The sequence below is a fragment of the Lytechinus variegatus genome, chromosome 9 (genome assembly GCF_018143015.1).
Source record: "Lytechinus variegatus isolate NC3 chromosome 9, Lvar_3.0, whole genome shotgun sequence".
In the NCBI taxonomy this organism is placed as follows: domain Eukaryota; kingdom Metazoa; phylum Echinodermata; class Echinoidea; order Temnopleuroida; family Toxopneustidae; genus Lytechinus; species Lytechinus variegatus.
Window position 1 is genome coordinate 17,675,641 of NC_054748.1, and position 25,513 is coordinate 17,701,153.

The 25,513-nt window shown below is 39.5% G+C and overlaps 1 protein-coding gene across 1 annotated transcript in view; it reads left to right on the forward strand.

Annotated features, from left to right (window-relative positions):
• Window positions 1-25,513, forward strand: part of LOC121421853 — a 65,721-nt gene that overhangs the window by 26,144 nt on the left and 14,064 nt on the right. The window contains exons 4-7 of the mRNA XM_041616655.1: window positions 1,416-1,678; window positions 17,380-17,613; window positions 21,947-22,165; window positions 22,953-23,142. Of these exons, the coding sequence (XP_041472589.1) occupies window positions 1,416-1,678; window positions 17,380-17,613; window positions 21,947-22,165; window positions 22,953-23,142 (906 nt within the window). The remainder of the gene's footprint in view (window positions 1-1,415; window positions 1,679-17,379; window positions 17,614-21,946; window positions 22,166-22,952; window positions 23,143-25,513) is intronic.

A 25,513-nucleotide genomic window follows, 5' to 3' on the forward strand; every position in this document is an offset into this window, starting at 1 on the left:
TTGTTAGACCATTTAGTAAGACCTTCTCAATATGTCCTATGATGCCAGCGTACACAGACCGTTTGTAGACCATTTGTAAGTTCCAACTCGGTCGATGGTTTTGTCCAAGATTTTTTAAACGTTATCCAAAACCCTTTCTTTGTAAGCCGGCCGTACCAACGTCGTATGAATATCGTACGGACCAAGCAATATTTTTGGAAGATCGAGAAAGAATCCTAGAGGACATTAATTCTTTACATTGGTCGTAAGAACGGATAAGGCTGTTCATATAATGCTCTTACGACGTCCGTAATAACGCCTTAAGAACGGAAATTCAAACAGCGCCATCTTACGAGCAACTCTTGGGTCTTTAATGCCCCTATCATTATTGGCGGTGCGAATGCCAACAACCGTTGCAATTGTGTGCAACATATAATGTGAGTAAACGATCCCTCCAACCATTGTAAAAGCCCCTTAAGGGGACTGCAAGAAACACGTAGTCTTCTTGGAACTGCTGCCATGTTAAAATTACTTTGAACGGTAAGTGGATTTCATTAGGGCACGGTAGTGTCTATTTTTTCAGAAACAAACAAAGTATACATGAAGTCCGAAAGAAATCCTATCACGAATGACTTGACAACAAAAATCGTAAGATGGCCTTAAGTCTGGTGAAAGAATAGTTGAAGGCATTTTTACGAAAATGTTACAATTTTAGGGCCAGTGAAAGAACGGAAATCATTCCGTTTCCCGAGATGGCCTTCAATTGCTCTTGCCACCTAGAGGGCGCTTGAACGAATCTCTACTACGAACCCAAGAATTTCTAAGAACTGTCAGATTCATACGAACGCATCTTTCGTACGAGTTTGTGTGACTGTATATTAGCATAATCAATAAATAAACAACGTAGCTAATTACCCAATCACCTGGATTTATTTCAAGTGTATCTGGCCTTATACGCCCTTGAAGTAGGTGTTCAAGATGAAAAATAAACAGTCCCTTGAGGCGTCCGAATTTTCCATGTGTTGCTTTTGAAGCAGACCCCCTATTTCATATTTTCTTTTCTTCAGGAAATATCTACTTGTACTTCAATGAATATTATTTTAATTCTTTAACAATTCTGCATGGCTTACTTATAATGTAAACGAATAGTAACACACTGTATATTGTTATGTAGTATGTCCCATTTTGTTATAATATAATAATAATGAAGGATATTTATATTGCGCACATTTCCACCTTGTTAGGTGCTCAAGGCGCTCCTATAAAAAAATCCTATTGACAATTTTACACCGAACGAAAAGTGAACCTCGATCATTTTTTCTGTCTAAACCTGTATATGAATAACAGTGCTCAGATAAAAGAATGCGTTAAACCTTGCTTAAATTGTAACCGTTTCTAGACCCAAATTTGGAAACGTGTTATTGCTTATTACAAAGGATTGGATTCGAAGAGGACATTCTAGATCTGAAACAAAAAGACCAGGACTTGAAGAGAACAGAAAAAATCGAGTTTACCGACCTGGACTTCTCCTTTTCCGACCCAATGGCCGAATGCGTAGACACGAAGTATATCTGTGTGAGGATCGAGAGGGGAGATGACCCAAGGACTACCGGGTACATTGGCTATACTTTAGGAGGATACCCTGGCCCCAATGCACAGACTGGTTGTACAAGAGCTCCAGAATGTCGACGTAGTCAAGGTACTAATTTGTTTCGTTCGCTACTGTCAAAAGTATTTCAGCATACTCGTAAATAGAAGTTTACGAATGTATTTGTTGACTCAGTCCCGACTGCTGATTAACAATGTAATGGAGCGTAGTATTCAATATCCGTAGCTGAATTCAGAAAATCATTCGTACCAATTGAAAGTAACAAAGAAGCTATTCACCTTTTACTACTGCCATGTCATGTAAGCCAGTTATATAAAGCATACTATAGGAAACAGAAATAAATAAACAAATGAACACATCGCAATGTAATAGTGAAACCTCTTGACACACAAGTCCGAAAGTCTCGGTCTTTAAGGAAACTTTCCTGAATTAATTTCAGGTTAGCAAGGCCGGAACCTATGGAGCAGTTTAACCTTTGACCGTAACCTGCCGTTTATGTTTCGATTAACGTTAGCATTTTCGTAAAACGAGAGAAATTCCGGCGGTGTTCAATGGGCCCCTTGTCGTTTTTAGATTCGATTTCGAAAAGAACCTGTGCCCGGCGGAAATTATTTTCCCACAGTTCCGGACCCAATATGACTATTCATGACTGTCTTCGACATATCAAGTCAATTCAAAATTTATTTCAATCAATCATAATAATAGAGGTATATACAAATTAGGTAAAAACTTGGGATTGTGAGCCCCTAGAAGTTTTCATTAAAAAAAAACTTGTGGGTGGGGCACCACCATGGTACGATTAAATACAAATTAATATAATACATACATAAAGAATAAACAACAAATAACATAAGAGCACGCATGGGTGTGGACTTTTGCATAATTGTGGTCGTTTGCCATGTTTGCGGTGCAGACGATGAATGAATCAGCATCCTCAATTTGAAGGTGCCGGGTAAAAATGGCAGAGGTAATAATGGCAAAGGTGAAAATGTCAGAGGTAAAAATGGCAAAGGTAAAAATGGCAAAGGTAAAAATGGCAGAGGTAATAATGGCAAAGGTAAAAATGGCAGAGGTAATAATGGCAGAGGTAAAAATGGCAAAGGTAATAATGGCAGCGGTAAAAATGATGGAGGTAATTAAAGATCATGACATGCAAGATCAGCAAGGAAAATATATAGCCTTTCTATTAATATCAGTCATAATTATTGACCTTGAATGGACAAAATGAGTATTATGAACTGATGAGATATTATTTGGATTTCTTTCATCATTTTAGGTCTATACTTTTTCGTTGATATGATTAAACTCAAACATTTTCATGCCAACATGATTTCAATTAGTAAGTGGTGAAAGGATTTATCTTGCACAGTTTATATGGTAGAACAACACTTCATCACATACATACCAAATGAATTGTAATGTAAACACCAATGTGCGCCACCATAATAGACTAAAATAGATGATGTCGGGACTTCTTTGAACACTTGCATATAAATGGATTGACTGTTTAGTAGATAAAAGTGTGTGAGGAGAGGGTGAGGTTATGCGTGTGCGCGCGTACGTAGCGCGTGCGCATATACTGCAAGGTTAAATTGAGGGGTGCGCATCAACGAACGTAGAGGGCAGCAACACACAAGCGTGTTGCTATTAGGAAGGTCCACTCGATACGCGCATACAAATGAAGTGCGCGAACAATTTGGTAGTCATGCCAACGAAACCATGATCCGATACAATACACTCACTGAGTGACAGCAAAATAGAAGTAAACAAATGAATAATGACAATAGTAGATTGAAACAATAAAAACAAAAAATATATAAAGCATTTAATAATAATGTATCACATTTCGAAAATAATATATCACTAAATTATTGTCACAAATTTTTGTACATTTTCAGCAAACCGGGATTAAATTCTGTCATGAATAAACCAGTCTGCTAATTTCACCCGGACTTAGACAAGCTCATTTTGTGACCACCGAAATCCTCTCAGAGCACTTTTTTAGTAGATTGTAGAGTTGATTTATTTTCATTTCCTCTTTATCATTATTTTTGCTTGAAAATTTTTTTACATCAAATATCATGTTTAAAAATATGAAACATTTATTCCTGTATTTTTCATAAAATATTACATAGTAGTGACAACGGTTTGATGACTTTGCATATCAATATGATAACAAGTATACGTGACGTTGATACGTCTTTATTTAACCTTCGCTGCACCGTAATGCGCCTACACAATCCAGTACGGTATATACCGGCGCCATGGCTGGCACGACCGCTCCGGCGCCCCGGGCCGGTCGGTGCTGAGGTAGGGTACGGTTGGCTGCATGCATATGCTAACACAATTTTTGTAAAATTATGGAATGAAAATAGTAGATGTGACATAGAGCTTCGCCCATTGATAGTTCTCAAGTCAAGACCCGTCGGAATATACATAGGTCGATACTGAACCAGATAATTTCTGTCTAATATTAGGTCTAACGTTAGAGTTAGACTAGGACTTGGCTTTGCTAGTTCAGTAGTTGCCGTATTCGATCCTGCCTGATGGACTGCAAAATGTTGGTTGGATTTGTGGTTTTATCATAATTATTTCAGATTTTCAGACTACAATCTACATTGTAAGTTAAAATTGAAATTCTAACCTTGAATATTTATCGTTGCTCATCCGCCATAGTGCCACATCAATGACAGACCATGTCTATATCTTTCAAGTCCATATCTAGCTAAAGTCGAGTCACGTCGAGATTATCCTGCCAGTGCAGTGCGGCCAGCACATCATTCGCGCAGCGCAGTACGCGCACCGAGGTACAGGTGACCGGGGAAGTTTCGGCGCGGCCAGACCAGAACATCACGGTCTTTGCTCTGGCGTTAGCTTGTGTAGATTGGTAGGGGCAGCGAAATTAAGCAGAAGAGCGGTAACACAAATTTCATCAGTCTATGTATTTTTATTGCTCCGTAAACTACAAGAATCATGATTACATTTTGTCATACAATTTTTAAAAAATACAAATATACTAAAATAATAGTATTTAACATATTGCTTTGGAGGCTTCATTATCAATAAAAAATAATAAAATTGAACAAACGAAAAAAAAATCAACTCTACAATCTTCCAAAAAGTGCTCTGGGAAAAGGTGGTCACAAAATCTGAGCGAAGTGGACCTTCCTAAAAGCAACACGCTTGTGTGTTGCTGCCCTCTACGTTCGTTGGTGCGCATATACTGCAAGGTTAAATTGAGGGGTAAACATTGTGCAGACAGGCTCCTTCCTCGAAACTGGAAGGTTCAAAGCGATTTTAACAATCCATCTCAGCCCTAGTTCAGACAAAAGTTCATTCGAGAACCCTCGATTCTTCTCGACTAGAATACTAGTCGAGAAGAGAGCCGACTGAGAAGTACATCAACAGGAGAGCTTCACTCGGTCCATATTATACATCATGTATAGCTTTGGGGAACAATTACCTCAGCCCAAGTGGTTGGCACTTTTGGGGTTCCAAGGAGTATTACTACTAGCAATTCATGTGCACAAGGTAAGACGTGTTTGCGAATATTGCCCAAATAGCCTAATACCCAAATAGCCCGTAATCTGAAATCAGGTTTATTTTAGACCACTGTCTAGCTCTTTGTTAAAATTAACCTGCCCGCTTCTATCTCCTCCCCAAGATCCACAAACCTGGCAACCCTGGTCGACCCATCCTCTCAGGAAATGGTTCCCCAACAGAGAACATCTCCCTTTTTGTTGATTATCACATTAAACCCCTTGTCTCACGTGCACCCTCTTACATCCACGACACTCCAGAATTTCTCAGGAAACTCAATGACATCAAGGACCAGATACCGGAGACTGCGATCATCGGCACTTTAGACGTTTCTTCACTGTATACCAATATTCCCCACGATGAAGGTATCCAAGCATCATGTGAAGCCTTGACCGCCAGTGGCCATTCAAGTCCCCCCATATCCGATATCAAATCTCTGATGTCTCATGTACTCACAAAAAAACAACTTCACTTTCATGGATCAGCACTACCTACAGATATTCGGCACAGCAATGGGCACCCGGATGGCTCCTTCATTCGCCTGTCTCTTCATGACCAAGCTGGAACAGCAGATGTTAGATTCCGCCCCCTGTCGCCCATGGATTTGGTGGCGTTACATAGACGATATTTTCTTCATCTGGACCAGGGAGGAAGATAGCCTCCACACATTCATTGACCACATCAATTCCTTCCACAGGACCATCAAATTCACTTCTGATTTCTCCCAAAAGGAAACCCACTTCCTTGATGTCACAGTCCAGAAAAAGCCTAACGGTATCACCACTACCCTGTACACTAAACCCACAGATACCCACCAGTACCTCCACTCACCCAGCTGCCACCCCGTCACTGCTAAACTGGCATCGCTTACAGTCAAGCCCTCAGACTTCGCCGTATTTGCTCCGAGGACCCTGATTTTTCCTTCCATACCATGAATTTGCAGAAACATCTCTGTGCCAGGGGCCACGGGGCCAGGGCAGTCCAACTGGCAATCAACAAAGTTCGTTCTCTCCCTAGATCTGAAGTTCTAAAACCTAAAAGTGACAAGAAGACCACCGACAGAATACCGCTTGTGACCACCTTCCATCCCAATCTACCCCCTCTCCGCAAAATCCTGTGTGATAACCACCACATTTTACACACTTCTGATCGTCTCCAACAGGCCTTTCCCGATACTCCCCTTCTAGCATACCGACGTCCACCGAATCTCAGGGACCTCATTGTTCGTGCTGAATTGCCCTCCCTCACTAACCAATGTTCTCCCATACAGCATGGCACCTTCAAATGCACCAGCAACAGGTGTATTATATGTGAAATACACATTCAGGAGGGCGACACTCTCACCAGCAACTCTACCAGCCTTTCTCACCGAACCAAGGGCAACATCACATGCACTACCGCTAATGTTGTATATCTCATCACTTGCAGAGTTTGTAGGGTACAATACGTAGGGAAAACCAAGACCACACTCAAGAAACGATTCTACGGGCACAGATCAACCGTCAACACAGCAAAGCTGGACACTCCAGTTGGCTGCCATTTTAACCTTCCTAACCACTCCATCACTGACATAATGCTACAGGGCATCGAATCTTTAGGTATCCGTCCTGACTCAGTACGCACTAGCAGAGAGAAGTTCTGGATGAGACGACTTCGCACCATCCAACCTCATGGCCTGAACATCCAAGAGGGGAACGACTGATCAATCCTTCTCACCCACTTTCCATCTGTACACACATTTTTCCCCCTCAGCTCTTTTAGATTAGTTACATCATAGTTTTGCCTCTACTTTCCTCCCATATCTCACATAAGCTCAACTCCAATTTTTCCTCTCTTTTTGAGGTGATATAATTATTATATATATATATATATATTCTCTCCCTTCATCTCTTAGATTTACCACTTATTTATTTTGCTTATTTTCATGTTTACTATGTTTTTTTTTCTTAATACACCCCCTTACTCATACAGCATCAGTTTCCTTATTTGCTTTTACCCTTTTAGGCTATTGCTTCCCTTCCATATAATATACAGGTTGTGTTTTTTTGTTTTTTGTCTACTGTATAGTCTTCTGTTTTTTCCCCTCACACCCAGCGGATTACAATATCAGTTACACCATTTCCTTTTTGGATATGTTTATACAATTTCATACTTACAGATTTATTTTTACACTTTCTTCTCTTAGTTTGTTTATTGCTCTTACATACATACTCATGTCCTTTGCACATTATCAGTTGTTCTCCATTCTTTCCTTTTTCCCCCACTCTTATGCACCAGTTTACCAGTTTATTATGCCTTTCTTTGTTACCTGTTTGACCCACCTCTCACTAATTCTCTTGTTATTCATCTCTTCCTCACACCCTCTATCACTGTTTTGTTCCAGATCCTGTTTGATGTTGACTGCCTCATACCTTAATCTCTCTAGGCTTGAGGTCTTTCTTTGGCCTTACTTACAGTACACTAACTTCCCTTTGTGTCTGCATACTCCTTTTCTTTCATCCCCTTCATTAACCTGATTGGTCATCTCTTCTCACTAATGCCCCTTTTGTCTCCCTGTTTTCAGTGTTGCTGTTGAATGTCTGTGGTCTATATTATGGTTGTTCCACTTTATATGTTTATCATTTTGCCTCCGAAGAAGATTCTGCTAGGATCGAAAGCTCAGGCCCCTTTTGACTCTCTAAAATTATAGAGAGTCAAAAAAATCAAAATCATGTTTATATTGTAGGCCTATATTTGTCATGTTCAGTATTTTGTATCCTTATGCTTTCATAATGAATAAAAATACTGCAGTTATCATTCCCAGACAATTATGAACTATGTGGATGTCAAAATGAATGTGTACTGTAAGGGATTTGTGCTCCAATTGGCTGTCCATGGTTAAACCACAGCTTTAAACAAGGGTTTAATTTAAACCGGAGTTCAGAGTACAGGCCATTTACACGAAAATCTAACTTCGACTGACGCAAACTCTTTAACTACTATCTAAATGCATTTGAACCCAATTTTTTTCAATGTCATTTTTAAATGAATTTCCTAACTATATGCATCTCGTCAACTGATAAACAAAGAAGAGTTTAAATATTATTCTAATCGGAGATTGAAATGTTCATAGATAGGCCTACTGAATATCAGATTTGATCAGGATAGCATTGCATAGGTTCAGGCACAAGTGAATAAATTTATGCAAATTTGACCAGAATTCAGTTCATTTATTTAAATCACCCCCTTCTTTTTTTCACGATCTATTCCCTCGTCTTCGTTAATATTCGCACTATTGCTCACTGTCCGTTCGTCTTATTGGGTTGTATCAACCCTTCGCTCGCCTTCGGCTGCAATTTACTCAAAGAGGTGAACCGAAAAATCGATATTCTTCGCATGCCATATTTATTCTTTGCTTACCGTTTGTTGATAAAATTTGACAATAGTGATTGATCGCATGATTTGGCAGAAATTTTTATTTTAATTCGTCGATTTCACGTGCATTTCGTGCATTTTTTCCCATTCGTCACCCTTCGTCAGCGTACATTCGTTGAGGTGTGAGTGGGCTTTTAAGCCTACAAGTGGAATGCCTCTGGCGGTCTCACCTGTATCACGCGATTTAATATAGCAGCAGCACTGACTTTGAAAACTACTATAACTCGCACAAGATGTTCAGTGATACTTGGTTGCTCTTATTTCCACTTTTTATGTACTAGACCAATACACTTACAGAGATATGATGGTAATTCAACAAATTCCCCCACTATGGCCAAAGTTCATTGACCTTTGAACTTGGTCATGTGACCTAAGATGTGCACAGGATGTTCAGTGATACTTGATTGCATTTATGTCCAAGTTTTATGAACTAGACCAACATACTTTCAAAATTATGATGGTAATTCAAAAAATACCCCCAATTTGGCAAAAGTTCATTGACCCTAATTGACCTTTGATCTCAATCATGTGACCTGAAACTTGCACAGTATGTTAAGTAATACTTGAGTACTATTATGTCCAAGTTTCATGAATCAGATTTATATACTTTTAAAGTTATGATGGTAATTCAACAGATACCCCCATTTCGTCCAAAGTTCATTGACCCTTTTCACCTTGGTCAAGTGATGTGAAACTCATGCAGGATGTTCAGTGATACTTGATTAACCTTATGTCCAAGTTTCATGAAATAGGTCCATATACTATGTTATGATGACATTTCAAAAACTTAACCTTAGGTTAAGATTTGATGTTGATTGCCCCAACATGGTCTAAGTTCATTGACCCCAAATGACCTTTGACCTTGGTCATGTGACATGAAACTCAGGCAGGATGTTCAGTAATTCTTGATTAACCTTATGGCCAAGTTTCATGAACTAGGTCTATAAACTTTCTAAGTTATGCTGTCATTTCAAAAACTGAACCATAGGTTAAGATCTGGTGTTGACGCCGCCGCCGTCGCCGTCGGAAAAGCGGCGCCCATAGTCTCACTCTGCTAAGCAGGTGAGACAAAAACCGCGTAGAGGAAATTGTACACGTATGAGTGCAGGGCAAGTGAGAACAGGACGTGGTGTACTGGGAAGTGTAGAAAGTGATCAGTATCTTTTTTTTAAATTTATGTATTTAGATCTCGTGGGATGGAACGCCTTATCAGCAAATGTTGTTTTTCGTAGGAGTCCATATAATGAAAAGCTGCTCGCACGCAAAATTATATAACATGTACGGCATTTCATTACTCTACAGTGCGTATCAAAAAAAAGTTTACACTTTGAAAAAGTCCTGGGAATTAAAAAATATACAGCATGTGGGTAATTTTTTCATATATATTATTGGGTTTGGGTCTCATCTATCCAATGAAAGTAAAAGTTTTGAAAGAATGTTGCACTTGAGTGAGCACTGTCCATTTTTGTAAAGCTCGCAGAAATCTGTTTGCGCAGAAATGCTCGTTTTAACGCTTTGTCGAGGGGAAAGGGCCAAATCAAACTTATCTTGCGAAACATTTCTTTTACATTTCCCTTACACTTTTAGTCAATTGAAATGAAATGGATACATTCAAGCATTTTGGAACAATTTTGCCACCAAAAGTGAAAATTTCAACACTTATTAAGCACAACCTTTACCCTTTTTGTGCCAGCTGGATCTTAGGACATAACTGAATCTGACCAAAAGTTTATATCAGACATCTCCAGCACTTTTCACTAAGTTTTTATCATTTAATGTGGGTTTGCATTTCATTTTTCATTTAATACTTGCTTTTCCAGACTTTTCCCAGGCTTGAAAGTGATTAACAAAATGAAAATCAAGCCGAGGCCATTTCATGTGGATCACAGCTCATTGTAAAGCAAATACCATCACGATGGCCTTGGTGTGTGGGGGAGTGGGGTGGGGCGCAATGCACTCTTCATGGTGTTTTGGGCAATGAAACAAGTTAAAAAAAGTAAAAGATATCTTCAAATCAATTTTATTAGCTAAATTGAACGTGTTTTTCATGATTATGGTCTACTTTTATTCGCATAACTATTTCAAAGTTCTGCGCAAATCATTTTTCACTAACTTTTCAAAAGTAAGTGGTGTTCTCTCAAGCGGAAATATTTTTCGAAAGTTATATCGTCATTTGCTTAAATGGATCTGTACCAATGTTAAAATGTGGAAATTTTTTCAAGATATTACTAATCAATAATTTTACAGGATTTTTTCTAAGTGTAAACTTTTTTTTTGATACGCACTGTATATCACAAAAAATCCATTACAGTAAAGAAATCGAAGACAATTATTATAGGTTTTTACCTGAAAATGGTAGTATTATTATGTCCACGGTTATGTACCCCGTATACCTAGCCTTTGGTGTGGAGATGTCCCCGCAATTCGGAATTTTCAGGTCAGTATATTGCTATCATCCCCCCTACTCGGAACGGATTTACGCCGGTCACGCGGTCGACGCCGACATCGAAGTAGGGGGGGGGGGGGGTGGGCGGGCGAAATTAGCCCCCATTTTTAATGCCTTAAAATTGCGCAGTCTTCCTACCAGCCTTAACCCTTGTTTGAACCAAATCTACTAGTATGTATATATAAGGCACAATTGCCATTATATAGAGGTGGGCTATAGAGGGTCGATTTTAGGTCACATTTTCAGAACATGCTCATCACACCCTAGTTTGATGGGTTTGTGCCTACTGACACCACTTTTGAAAAAAAAAATGAAAAAAATGTGAAATCCGGGGTGCCCTGACCGAAATCGTAAAAAATCCAAGATGGCCGCCGTTTCGGTTAAAAAAAGACAATTTTGGCTGTTACTCGGTCATTTTTTTGTCTATTGTAATAATTTTGGTGTCTAAACCTATGTTTTAGGGGTCAAAGAAATTGAATATAATGATATTTTTGGTGTAAAACCTAATCTTCTACATTATACTCACCTTTTCCCCATATTTAATGTTAAATTTTCCTTCTCCTTTACCCCTACCCCAATAGCAATTGTACTTTTTTCTGTAATTTCTTCAAGTCATGCTAGCTATGATATTCTTAATAATAAATTCTAGCTATTAAAAGTTTTCATTTTTAAACAATACAGCAAGAAGTATACAAATAACTTACATACATGTACGTGTCAAGCAGAAAACCTGTATGTGGCTGGTGAATTTCGAGTCGACCGGCATGGTAACTGTGGAGCCAGTACTACATGTAATACTGTATCTGCTTAAAAGTACCAATTAATAACATTTTGGTTATTAGACCTCTAGTCAGAGTGCATTCAGGTCCTTTGTGGGTGTACATGTATATATTTAATTGTAAAATGACTTGAATAAGCCTTCTATAATATGCCAATAAATTGTCAAGCACAAATGTCATGCTTCTGCTGGAAGTTGTATCCCATGAGCCAATTACATTACATGGAAGAATCTGCATTGGCAGAACTGTCTGTACATCATCTTTCTTTGGCCATCTCCATTGCTCATGCTGACCTTTCCCTTTCACTCTTTCCATGTGCTCGATCTCATATCCGTCTTTATTTTGGTCTCGACACATACCAAGGTACCAGTTTCGTTCATCTTTGTAATCCCATATCACAATACAGAACTCATTTATGCCCACTTCTTTGTCTGTATTTTCTTCATGGTTGGAATGGGCAGCTGGCTGTGTGATCCCATTGGATGGCTTTAGATTGAATGCATTCACCAAGTCATCTTCAGTTGGAAGATCAGGGGCAGGGAGATTATCAGACTCTCCTCCAGTCAATAGAAGAGTCAAGTTCACCTTCATTTGTGTTTCACATAGTTGGTTGACCTTATACAAGTGTGGGCGCACCAAGTAATCTCGATGGGAGATGTGTCTGCGATATGACAGCTCTGCACGTAACACAGTTTTAAGCTTGGTGGGATCTTGGGTATCCAGGCATTCCTGAAGCTCATCAACATTTGTTAATGGACCTCCCCATGTTTTACATTTCTGTAACAGCCTATGCACATACTCTACTGCTTGTTGTGCCTGGGCCACATTTCGCTGAAGCCTTCCCTGAGAGAGGATGTTTTGCTCTTCCACCCATTTCTGTTCACTCTTATCCAACAATTTTGCAATGTTATGGGTCACTTTTTCCACAGTTACTACACCAGCCTTGTTCAGAGTCATATCATCTCGAATACCCTTGCCAGTGAAGTTTCTATTGGAAGCAGCTGCAGACCGTTTTGCGAGTTTGTCAAACTTTGACACATCCCGCTCACACTGCAAATTGTTTGTAGGTAGATTGGTGAGATCTTCTGGAGTGAGTTTGTAGAGTTCAGTTGCTCTAGGTTCTGCCAAACCCATTTCTGCTGTTTGCTGAAATCCATACTCGCGTCCTCTCTGAGTGGATAAATCTTTGGCAGCTTGCTGACACATTTGCTGAAGAAGATACATGCCTACAGTTGTCTCGGGTTTTTCCACTAGGAAAGAGTATGGTACCTTGTATGAAGACAGCGTATCTGTCTTGTTATTTAGCAGATCATCATGAAGACTTGGAAGGATGGTCACTAGATCATTCTGTGAGCTGACTTCTACCATATTAAGGAATGGGAGGGTTATGCAGTATGTGAACCAGGCCAATACCTTCAATGCTATCATGATGAAGTCACACTCAAGGTACAGATGGCAGGCTTGAACAAGAAGGTTGTTGGATTTGGTGTTCTGCAATGTTGCCTCATACTCCGGGATGTGATATAGAATGGCTGCAGCAGTGTATCCCATCTGAGCAAATCGGCGTTCTTTGAAGAGGCTGTGCTTCTTTGTTTTGCCTGCAGATGCAACCTCACACTCGAAGATCTCCCACATGGATGACTTGTGTCCATCATTACTTACTAGTTTTGTCAGTGCCTGTAATGCTGCTATGACCACACTCTTCTTGAGGAAGGATTTCAGGGTCGGCATGTGTGCAATTAGCTTTTCACGGAGTCCTAACTTGACTTCATGCTGAATAAGGGTAGAGATATTTCCTGCATCAAATACCTCACATGTGTGGCTCACACACAACAAGTGTAGAGGGATGTGCTGACTGTTAAGAGATGCTGCTATTTGAGACTCAATGTGTAGGTTTTTGGCAACTGAGTCAGTCATAAATGCAAAAACCTTCTTCCACAGATTCTCTTGTAAGGCTTGGTTGCATGTAGCCAGAGAGAGACGCTTGATAACTTCAACCATTAACCTTGTGATATTTTCTCGATTTTCAAGAGCCATAGACAAGGGTCGCATTCTAAAGAGTCTCCCACTTGCTAGTCGGACAATTATGGATGTCCACTCTCCAGAAATCCTACGTCGTGTTGTAGTATCATAGTGTATAGTCACTTTGTCTTCATCAGATGCATCAAGAATAGCCAGTGCAGCATTGCGTTCTTGCTGTATTGCTTGCATGTGTTTCTCACGTGCAAGGACACGGGCTGAAGGCAGAACATGTTGGTAAGTTGCTGCATACTCTGCAGCTTTCCGAGGACGCTTAGGAGACTTGCTAGTAGCTTGACCTGCAGTTTGAAAATTAAAAGAGGACACAGCTTTTGTACTAGTACAAGAAACTTTTTTTCATATTCACTCTCCCTTTCTCTCTTTATCATGATTTGTTATTATGCAATGCTCTAATGTATGCGAAAATTATCCTGAATCTGTTGGCTGATTGGACATTTAGAAATGTTATATCTTGATCGATTTATCCATTGTATTTTTTTCCCTTGTAAACTGAATGCAACTTAGCCTACAGGTTTGAATGTTTTACTCACCCAATTCATTTTGGAGAGCTTCATCTGCAGATAAGAAATATTTCTGGCCAAAAAACACTTCACTGGTCACTTGAAATGATCGACGCGCTTGTTCTACACTTATTGAGGCTTGGCTGCTTGCTGATGCTAGAGCGCACTTAATTTTGGGGTCAAAGTTGCGTTTTCCAGTACGAATTGGAACAGCCGAGTTGACATCAAGAGTTGTCTGAGTGGATTCATCAACTTTTGGCACAGTTTGTCGAATTGAGCCTGCCCTTGTAAATGAGGTATTTAAGTCAGTTGACACAGACGTGTGATCGTCCTGATAATCGGCATCCATAGCAGCAGCAGGCAGTCTTGCACCATCTTCAATAAAAGCCAGTTCTTCTTCTTCGGCCTGATGATGCTCCAATGCTTCACTTCTCTCCTGTTCAGCAGCAACATCATGCTCAAGATCGATCTGATCACTCAGTGCCATCTTTCTAGCACCAGATTTTTGATCATAATAGAAGGCACGTTCATCAGGATCAAACTTGTCAGGATCAGAAGTCGGCTTCAAAATGTCAAATAACCCTGAAACTTCAGCTTTCCATTTGAGGTGATGAATTCGCCTTTCCTTTCTCGCCTTTTTGAGAACTTTACTGGAGTATGCTTGTACTGCACTATACAGCCTTTTCTTGATTGGGTTGAGAGTCAGTACATGTTCTTCAGAAAATGCCTTCTGCCACTGAAATTGGAGGGCTTCAGCAAACTTGTGAATTGCATGTTTCTGTTTTATAGATTCACGTTTGGAAGAATAGTTGATTATAGTCAGAACACACTCACTTGTGGTAGGTAGCATGTCCATGAAGACAAATACCAAATGGTCATTAGTTTCAGAAGCCATGTCTTCCAAGTTGAATCATATTACTAATGCAACTAGTTAAGGCACATTGTGTCAGCAATTATGGAGAGGAGATTTTTATTTGCTTGTCCTGACCCCAGAACTAGAGCAGAGAACTAGGAATGGCTGCCTATAAAAGGCATCCACCCTTCATTTATAGCCACTTTTAGCCACAGAGTGAGATGATGACTTTACCATATGATGCAAGGAGAGGAACATGATGTATTACATAACATTGTTTGTCATAGATAAGTACATAATTCCCCATCAAACATGAGGAAAGTATTTCTAAATGGTAGGGATCAGAAGAGGGTTGAGAAATTCATAGGTGGTGATATAGTGACGTTACATGCATTAATGAAGGGAGCTGTGCTGGAACTAATGTGCATATACTTACAAAGTGGAAGATAAAATTTGGGATAGTGGGCATGAGACAAGGAGAAGCAAAAAGAGAAGGCTTAAACTAATGATTGTGATGCACACGTCAGCTGTAGGAATCGATATTGCAATAATTCACATTTTTTGAGAAAATAAGTACAAATTTGACTAAATATTGATCTAACATGAATTTGAACACTTATATATTAAAATAAATATCTTAAATGGGTTCAGTGACCCCCAAAACATAGGTTTAGACACCAAAACTAAGCTAAGAGATGAAAAAATGACCAAGTTATGGCCCAAAACATGTTTTTTGAGGCGAACCGGCGGCCATCTTGGATTTTCGGGTTTTTCGGCCAGGGCACCCTGGATTTCGCATTTTTTTCATTTTTTTTCTGATTATGTTGTCAGTGTGCACTAATTCATCAAACTAAGGTGTGATGAGCATGTTCTGAAAATGTCACCCTCTATAGCCCACCTCTAGTTTAAAATTGAAAATTCGAACAAGTGAATAAGTAGTTACATGTATTTCAATTCCACCTGAAAAGATATTAGTTTCCAAATCCTAAATTCCCTCATTAAGGGTCCTTCTTGAAGATAGTAGTATTCATTAAGCGAGCGAAGATTATGGTTGGCCATTGAAAATATTCCTAGCATCACCAGGGCACTGATATTAATCCAGTGCTTGAGTTTTGACAGATCACTTATCATTAGCAGGGGCGAATCTATCCTTCGCCAAAGGGGGGGGGGGGGGTGGGCCGGATTTGCAGCGACATCTGTGAACAATTTTATTTACAAAGTATTATTACCTCCTATTAAAGCCTCTTTATATCCTATCTATTGTCAACGATGGACGGCATTTGAATATTAATTATTCAGAAGGAAGAGGATCGAGGGTATTTGAATTCCAGTTCATCATGACTTAGCCGTGAAACAAAATAGCCTAGTGGTTGAGTCGCAGCCAGGCAAGAAGTAGATGACAGGTTCGAATCCAACTGGTTCCAATTTTTCTGACTTATGATTTTCATTTAAGATCGAGCATGCGATATCTTAAACCCATATGAGTAATCAGTGGCGGACCGTGACCCGGAGGAGACAAAGCATTGGGGGCACTGCATTGTTTGTGAACAATGCAGTGCCCCCAATGCTTTGTCTCCTCCGGGTCACGGTCCGCTACTGTGAGTGATGCCGAAAATTTGTTCACAAACATAATTTTTTACAGAGCATTTAAAAAATAGATTTGTAAATCAAACACAATGATGAAAATTCGATTTCCGTGCTGAAATATGTTTTGTATATCGACTTCAAAATTTGATATGTTAAGCTCGATATTGAGCAAGATATGTAAATCACAAAGCGACATGAACTTTTTTTCCAAGTCTTCCCCTCATGTTATTTCATTCACCCGTCTTCCTCCTCTTATTTTTCACCTTCTTCTTTTCTCCTCTCTTTTCCCTTCTTTATTCTATCTTTAAGTTTCGCCCTTGTTTTTTTTGGCTCCGCGAATAAGGGGGGGGGGGTTCGGGCCTCCTGGATCCGCCTATGCGTTAGCTTAGTAGAGCCATGCAAAATCCAAGAAACTGAAATGAGCATGGCCATCTTGTTAACAAAGGTTCCCGCTTAAACATATTTAGCTTAGAAGTATAAAAGAGTGAGCCATCTATCAGATCTAAGAATTTACTTTTTCTTTTAGGATGTATATCAGTGATTTCGTTAATTAGGCCTGTCGCCTAATGCTTTTTCAATTTGGTGATTAGATCAAAATCAAACCAAAATCCTTTCTCATTTTATGTGTGTAGCTCAGGAGTCCTCACTCTCACTCAGCATCAGCTCCGACGACAATCTTTTGCAGTGTGTTTATCGAGGAATTCCGTACATGGACTCCGAGTCGTGGGACGTAGACGAATGCACTACCTGTTCCTGTGATAACGGTATTGTTACCTGTGTGATTGAGAGTTGCCAGCCAGCATCCTGCACTTCACCAGTAAAACCTGACGGAGAATGTTGCTACGTCTGCCCATACAGCATGTACAGTACGTGTTGTGTTAATGTCATACATAATTAAAAGATATTACATTTAATGTAATCTCCAAATCACTCACATCACCAGGGGCGGATCTTAAAATTGCGCAGTCTTACTACTAGGCTTAACCCTTGATTGAACCAAATCTACTAGTATAATATTAATATTATATACAGTGCGTATCAAAAAAAGTTTACACTTTGAAAAAGCCCTGGGAATTAAAAAATTCACAACATGTGGGTAATTTTTTCACATATAATCTTGGGTTTGGGTCTCATCTATCCAATGAAAGTAAAAGTTTTGACAGAATGTTACACTTGAGTGAGCACTGTCCATTTTTGTAAAGCTCGCAGAAATCTGTTTGCGCAGAAATGATTGTTTTCACGCTGTGTCAAGGGGAAAGGGCGAAATCAAACTTACCCTACCAAGCATTTCTCATAAATTTCCCTGGCACTTTTAGCCAAATGAAATAAAATAGATACATTCAAGCATTTTGTGACAATTTTGCCACCCTGCTTTCTAAATTTCAACATTTAGTAAGCCCAACCTTTACCCTTTTTGTGCCAGCTGGATCTAAGGACATAACTGAATCTGAACAAACGTTTATATCAGACATCTCCAGCATTTTTCACTAAGTTTTTATCATTTAAAGTGGGTTTACATTTCATTTTTCATTTAATACTTGTTTCTCCACACTTTTCCCAAGCTTGACAATGATTAAAAGAATGGAAATCAAGCCCAAGTCATTTCATGTAAATCACAGCTCAGTGTAAAGCAAATATCGTCACGATGGCCTCAGTGTGTGGGGGAGTGGGGTGGGGCGCAATGCACTCTTCGAAATGTTTTGGGCAAGGAAACAAGTTCAAAAAGGTAAAAGATATCTTCAAATCAATTGTACTAGCTAAATTCCACATGTTCTTCATGATTAAGGTCTACTTTTATTCGCATAACTATTTCAAAGTTCTGCGCAAATCATTTTTCACTTTTCAAAAGTGGTGCTCAATCAAGCGGAAATATTTATGGACAGTTATATTGTCAATTGCTTAAATGGATCTGTACCAATGCTAAAATGTGGAAAAATCGTCAGAATATTACAAATATATAATATTACAGGATTTTTTTCTAAGTGTAAACTTTTTTTTGATACGCACTGTATAAGGCACAATTGCCTTTAAAATTGAAAATTCGAACAAGTGTATAAGTAGTCACATGTATTTCAATTCCACCTGAAAAGATATTAGTTTCCAAATCCTAAATTCCCTCATTAAGGGCCCTTCTTGGAAATAGTAGTATTCATTAAGCGAGCGAAGATTATGGTTGGCCGTTGAAAATATTCCTATCATCACCAGGGCACTGATATTAATCCAGTGATTGAGTTTTGACAAATCACTTATCATTAGCAGGGGCGAATCTACCCTTCGCCAATAGGGGGGAGGGGCGGATTTGCAGCCACATCTGTGAGCATTTTTTTTTTTTACAAAGTATTATTACCTCCTATTGAAGCCTCTTTATATTGTACAACGCCTACTTAGCTTGTTGTACGCGATCAAATGGGAGGCTGAATTTCACACATTCGTACCGTTGCACACAAGACGTACCATCTAAAATGTACCGTCCAAAATGTACCATTGCACGGCTTTAGAGGTGACGTCACAATGCGATTTCATTGAATAAGGTGACAATACGCGTACAGCCCGCTGGCTAAATGTGCAACGCTGTCCAAGATCGATCATGTGCGCTTGTGGGATTTTGCTTTTTGCTTTCAATATTTTTGCTCCCTTTTCATAGATTACTGGAGGGAAAAACTTTTTTTTCATATTTTCGCTAGATTCCGAGGCGTTGGACAACACGAATAGCGAATATTCTTATTCGTGCAATAGTGCAAGATTTTGCATTCGGTGAAAGAAAGAAACGCTCTATTCAACTCGGCTACCGCCTCGTTGAATAGAGCATCTTTCTTTCACCTCGTGCGAAATCTCGCACCATCGCACTCATGCCTATTCGCTATTTGTATACTATCTATTGTCAACGGCGGGCGGCATTTGAATATTGATTATTCAGAAGGAAGAGGATCGAGGGTATTTAAATTCCAGTTCATCGTGACTTAGCCGTGAACCAGAATAGCCTGGTTCTTGAGTTGCAGCCAGGCTAGTCCAGATTGGACCACAGGGGCGGATCCAGCTTTCGCCAATAGGGGGGGGGGGGCGAAAAATATTTTGATCAACATATTTCTCGACTGGCCGCTACAATCTGGCTTTTTTTGTTGGTTTTTCAGGAGGTAGTACTAACTAAAGACTGAAGTTTTAATTATATGTTAATTTTCATTGCTATAAACAATATACGGTATCTCATGTGGTCTTAATATATAATGCGAGCGCGAAGCGCGAGCTAAATATCTTTGATATTTTATATCCTTAGAACTGAATATTCAGAGCAGTTTTTATAATCATGAACAAAGATAAGTATCCAACTAAACAATGCGAGCGCGAAGCGCGAGCCGAAATTTTATCATATAGTAATGCCATGGTCACATTTGTTCTACGGCGGCCGTACGGCGAGTCGAAAACAGCCGTTTTAACATTTTTTGTCCAACTACATATAGGTGGTTTGAATCAAAATTGATAAAACGGCTGTTTTCGACTCGCCGTAGGGCCGCCGTAGAACAAATGTGACCATGGTATAACGTGAAAAGTGACTCAATTAGGAACTGTTTTTAGTGATTAATGAAGAGGATACAGGTATCACCAATCAAATAATGAGAGTGCGAAGCGCGAGTTCAAAATTTCTGATATTCCGACCTGAAAAAAATGAACAGTCTTAGCGCGTTTTTATTTAAATAAACAAGCTGTGTGTCTCAAACAATTAAATGCAAGATAAAGGAGCATTTTGACAAATTTTGGTAAGAATTTCCAAAGAGCATAGGTTTCTCACAAATCAAACAATACGAGCGCGCAGCGCGAGCTGAACATTTTGATACACATCAACAATTTGTGTAAATCAAACAAAATAATGGAAGCTTGATGTGCGAGCTAAAAAAATGTGTGCAAATTGATATCAGAACTGGATATATTGTATATTGTACATGTATATAATATTGGTTATATATTAGTGTCATTTAACCCTCTTGAATGGGATTCATTACACAGGCAATGCGAGCGCGAAGCGCAAGCGAAAAATTTTATATCAAGTCTATTTTCCAATTCTTCCCCTCACCTTTTTTTTGTTTCCTTCCGGGGTCGGGCCGGCCCTTACGAGGCTGTAAATTACACATCATGGGTAAAATACCTCTTTCTTACTTTTCTTTCTGTTTTTCGTAGTTTCTATCAAGGTAAAGAGTACACTTTTTCTGCAGGTTGTCAAAAAATAGGGGCCGGGGCCGGCTCGGCCCCCTCCTGGATCCGCCCCTGGACCATGTTGTTTGAAAATGCCCTTTCCCAAAAGCTAACATAGAGGGCACATGTCTGCCAATCTCTAATCAGCGCCAATCCACTCATCTTTGCTCCCCACCAAGCTCCAGTACAAAACTTTGCAGTAACAAATTGTTACTGCAAAGTTTTGTACTGGACCTTGGTGGGGAGCAAAGATGAGTGATTCGGAGACATGTGCCCTCCATGCTAGCTTTGGGAGAGGGCACTTCCAACCAACAAGGTCCAATCTGGACTACAGCCAGGCAAGCAGTAGATGACAGGTTCGAATTTTCATTAAAGATCGAGCATGCGATCTCAAACCCATATGAGTAATGCCGAAAATTTGTTCACAAACAGGAATTTTAACAGAGCATTAAAAATAGATTTGTAAATAAAAAACAATGATGAAAATTTGATATCCGTGCTGAAATATGTTTTGTATATCGACTTCAAAATTTGATATTTTAACCTCGATATTGAGCAAGATATGTAGATCACAAAGCGACATGATTTTTTTCTTCCAAGTCTTCCCCTCATTTTATTCACTCGTCTTCCTCCTCTTATTTTTCACCTTCTTTTCTCCTCTCTTTTTCCCTTCTTTATTCTATCTTTGAGTTTCGCCCTTGTTTTTTAGGACTCCGCGAGTAAGGGGGGGGGGGGGGGCTCCTGGCCAGGTCCGCCTATGCGTTAGCATAGTAGAGCAATGCAAAATTCAAGAAACTGAATTGAGCATGGCCGTCTTGTTAATAAAGGTTCCCGCTTAAACATATTTCGCTTTGAAGTAAAAAGTGAGCCATCTCTCAGATCTAAGAATTTACTTTTTGTTTTAGGATGTATATCAATGATTTCGTTAATTAGGTCTGTCTCCTAATGCTTTTTCAATTTGGTGATTAGATCAAAATCAAACCAAAATCCTTTCTCATTTTCTGTGTGTAGCTCAGGAGTCCTCATTCTCAGTCAGCTCCAGTGAGGGTCTTTTGCCGTGTGAATATCGAGGAGTTCCGTACGTGGACTCCCAGACGTGGGACGTAGACGAATGCACTACCTGTTCCTGCGATAACGGTACGGTTACCTGTGTGACTGAAAGTTGTCAACCAGCATTCTGCACTTCACCAGGAAAACCTGAAGGATATTGTTGCGTCCTCTGCCCATACAGTACGTGTTGCGTTAATACCAAGCATAATTAGAACACATATAACATTCAATGTTATCTCTAAATCACTAATATCAGTTACCCACCATCCACAATTAAGCCTGTATCATAAATGGGTAATAAAAGAGGGTTTCGGCGTAACCACTTGATTGTTGTTAGAAAAACAAACATAACTTAAATACCTATTATACAATATCATTAGCTATCACAATCACGGTCATAAATTCCATGATATTTTTCGAATATTTTACATCAATAGATCCTTATATATTCTTTTGAATGAGGCGTCCGCACCCAGAGCGTGTGTGCCTCCCATTTTCATAGGGAATTAACACTCACTTCTTTCCGAAGCTACCGGTCAAGGAATCATCAAGAGTGCACCTTGTGCATGATTAAGACGTAACCGAGTCCTGTCAAGATAGGGTGCCAACCTCTGCGGACCAGGAAACTCACAGGGCATAAAGATGGTGCTAATAAAGACACAATGTCGCGAGAGGACTATGCAACTTGCCACTGTAAATCACTGCAGCAATATCTCAACCAATATAGTAACCGCATTTTATTCATAAAAATAATGGTAATCGATAAAGCAGGACATATTTTGATGGAGGATTTTTAGGAAGGCACTTTAAAAGCCCACATAGCCCCTGAGGCCACTTTCTTCATCAATTCTGTAATCAAGATGAGTACAAGCTAATAGTATGTATATATTTCACAAGCTTAAAAATGGAACATCAAATAACAAATGATCCTAGGATTAAATTAGCTTTTATTTCTAAACCTTAACAGATGTCGTGGTGAAGAAAGTCCGGCCTGAAATCACAAATGGAGATACCTTCACAGAGGAAGGGGACAATCATATAAGCGTTAATGTTTCCATCAAGTTTGATGATGCCGCGTACACCACCGGAGTCTTAGGAGAAGACCTTTGGAAGCTTTCTGCTTGGGCTTCAGCCAACCCAGACGGCAATGGACCAAGGTAAAGCCCTTGGGCGGTATTCTGAGGTCATTTTATCTTTAAAATGTTTTATTTTATTTCTTAAAATGAAATTGGTATTCTGAGATGACATCAACGAACGTAGAGGGCAGCAACACACAAGCGTGTTGCTTTTAGGAAGGTCCACTCGATACGCGCATGCGATTGAAGTCCGCGCACAATTTGGTAGGCATCAGGCATGCCAACGAAACCATGAAACGACGCACTACATTCAAATATTAATAGCAAAATAGAGGTAAACTAACAGATTGTGACAAGGCTAAACTCCAGTAATAGAAATACAAAAATATGAAAATGATTGATAAAAAATTTACTACATTTTGAATTAAAAAATATTACCACATTTCTTTCTTGTGTTGCTTTAATTCTTCAGTAAAACGGCCATCAAATAAACCAATCTGCTAATTTCACCCGATTTAGTCAAGCTCATTTTGTGACTGCTGTTAAGCTCCGCCCCTCACTCAGCGCACTTTTTTAGTAAATTGTAGAGTTGATTTTTTTTCATTTCCTCATTTTCAACATTTTTACTTGAAAGAATTTTACAGCATGTATCACGCTTCAAAATATTCCAAATTTATTCCTTTATTTTTCCTTAAATATTACGTGGTGGTGAAAACAAATTTATGACTTTCGCATATCAATATGAAAACAAATATACGTGAGGTTGAACATTTTTCATTTCAATTTCGCTGCACCACATTAATGCGCCTACACAATCCAGCGGCAGTGCCATAGCTTGAGTGTAAGCGTCATGGCTGAACGCGCCGGCGCGCCCCGGCCTGCCGGTCGGTGCGGAGGTACGATACGATTGGCTGGAAAATTTTGTGCATGCTATAAATTTTGATGAAATTATAGAATGAAAAAAGCAGCTGTGACATAAACCTCCGCCTTTTGATAGTTCACAAGTCAAGGCGCGTCAAAAAATACTACGGCTCGAAACTGGGACATGTTATTTTGGTCTGTTAATTTGGTCTAACTTTAGACTAGGACTTACCTGGGCTTGAGCTTGGCTGGTGTCCGTATTCGGGATGAGTTGCAAAAAAGTTTGGTCGGATTTGTGGATATCACATAATTATTTTATATTTTCATGCTCCGATCCACACTGTGAGGGAAAATTAGGATTCTAACCTTGAACATCTATCGTTGCAATTGGCAGTTAATGCCAAATCAATGACAGATCAAGTCCATATCGTTCAGGTCCATGTCTGGCTAAGTCGAGTAGCGTCGAGATATCCTGCCAATCCTGCTAGTGCGACCAGCACTGCTTTCGCGCAGTACGCGCACCGATGTGTTCCGGGAAGTTTCGGCGCGGCCATGCCAGAAGATATCAAGGTATTGGCTCTGGCGTAGCTTGGTAGGGGCAGCGAAATTAAGCAGAAAAGGGGTTATACAAGCTCATCGTACTATGTATTTCTATTGACGTGCAAACTAAAAGAACTTTGATTACGTTTTTTCTTACGTTTTTCAAAAAATAAACGATTACATATTAATAATATAAAGCAATATTTCGTGGAGTTTTCAGTATCATTAAAAAATAATGAAATCGAACAAACGAAAAAAAATCAACTCTACAATCTACCAAAAAAGTGCGCTGAGTGAGGGGCGGGGCTTAAGTGGTCACAAAATCTGAGCGGAGTGGACCTTCCTAAAAGCAACACTGCCGTGTGTTGCTGCCCTCTACGTTCGTTGGATGACATTTTATCTCTCAGATAAAATCTAAAATTTTATCTTGCGTACAAATTTTATCTTCCGTATCTATGATGATACGCAACAGAGCGGTGGCAGCGTAGACATACCCATCGCGTATGTGGACATTGCAACGCGGATGATGTGCTTGCGCCCAATTTACTTTGAAGAAAAAATGAAATAAACTTAAAAGAGGGTAGGGGCTATTTTATCTCCGCGACATTGATTTCGTCAACAACCGTTGCAATTGTGTGCAACATATAATGTGAGTAAAGGATCCCTCCAACCATTGTAAAAGCCCCTTAAGGGGACTGCAAGAAACACGTAGTCTTCTTGGAACTGCTGCCATGTTAAAATTACTTTGAACGGTAAGTGGATTTTCATTAGGGCACGGTAGTGTCTTTTTTTCAGAAACAAAGTATACATGAAGTCCGAAAGAAATCCTATCACGAATGACTTGACAACAAAAATCGTAAGATGGCCTTAAGTCTGGTGAAAGAATAGTTGAAGGCATTTTTACGAAAATGTTACAATTTTAGGGCCAGTGAAAGAACGGAAATCATTCCGTTTCCCGAGATGGCCTTCAATTGCTCTTGCCACCGAGAGGGCGCTTGAACAAATCTCTACTACGAACCCAAGAATTTCTAAGAACCGTCAGATTCGTACG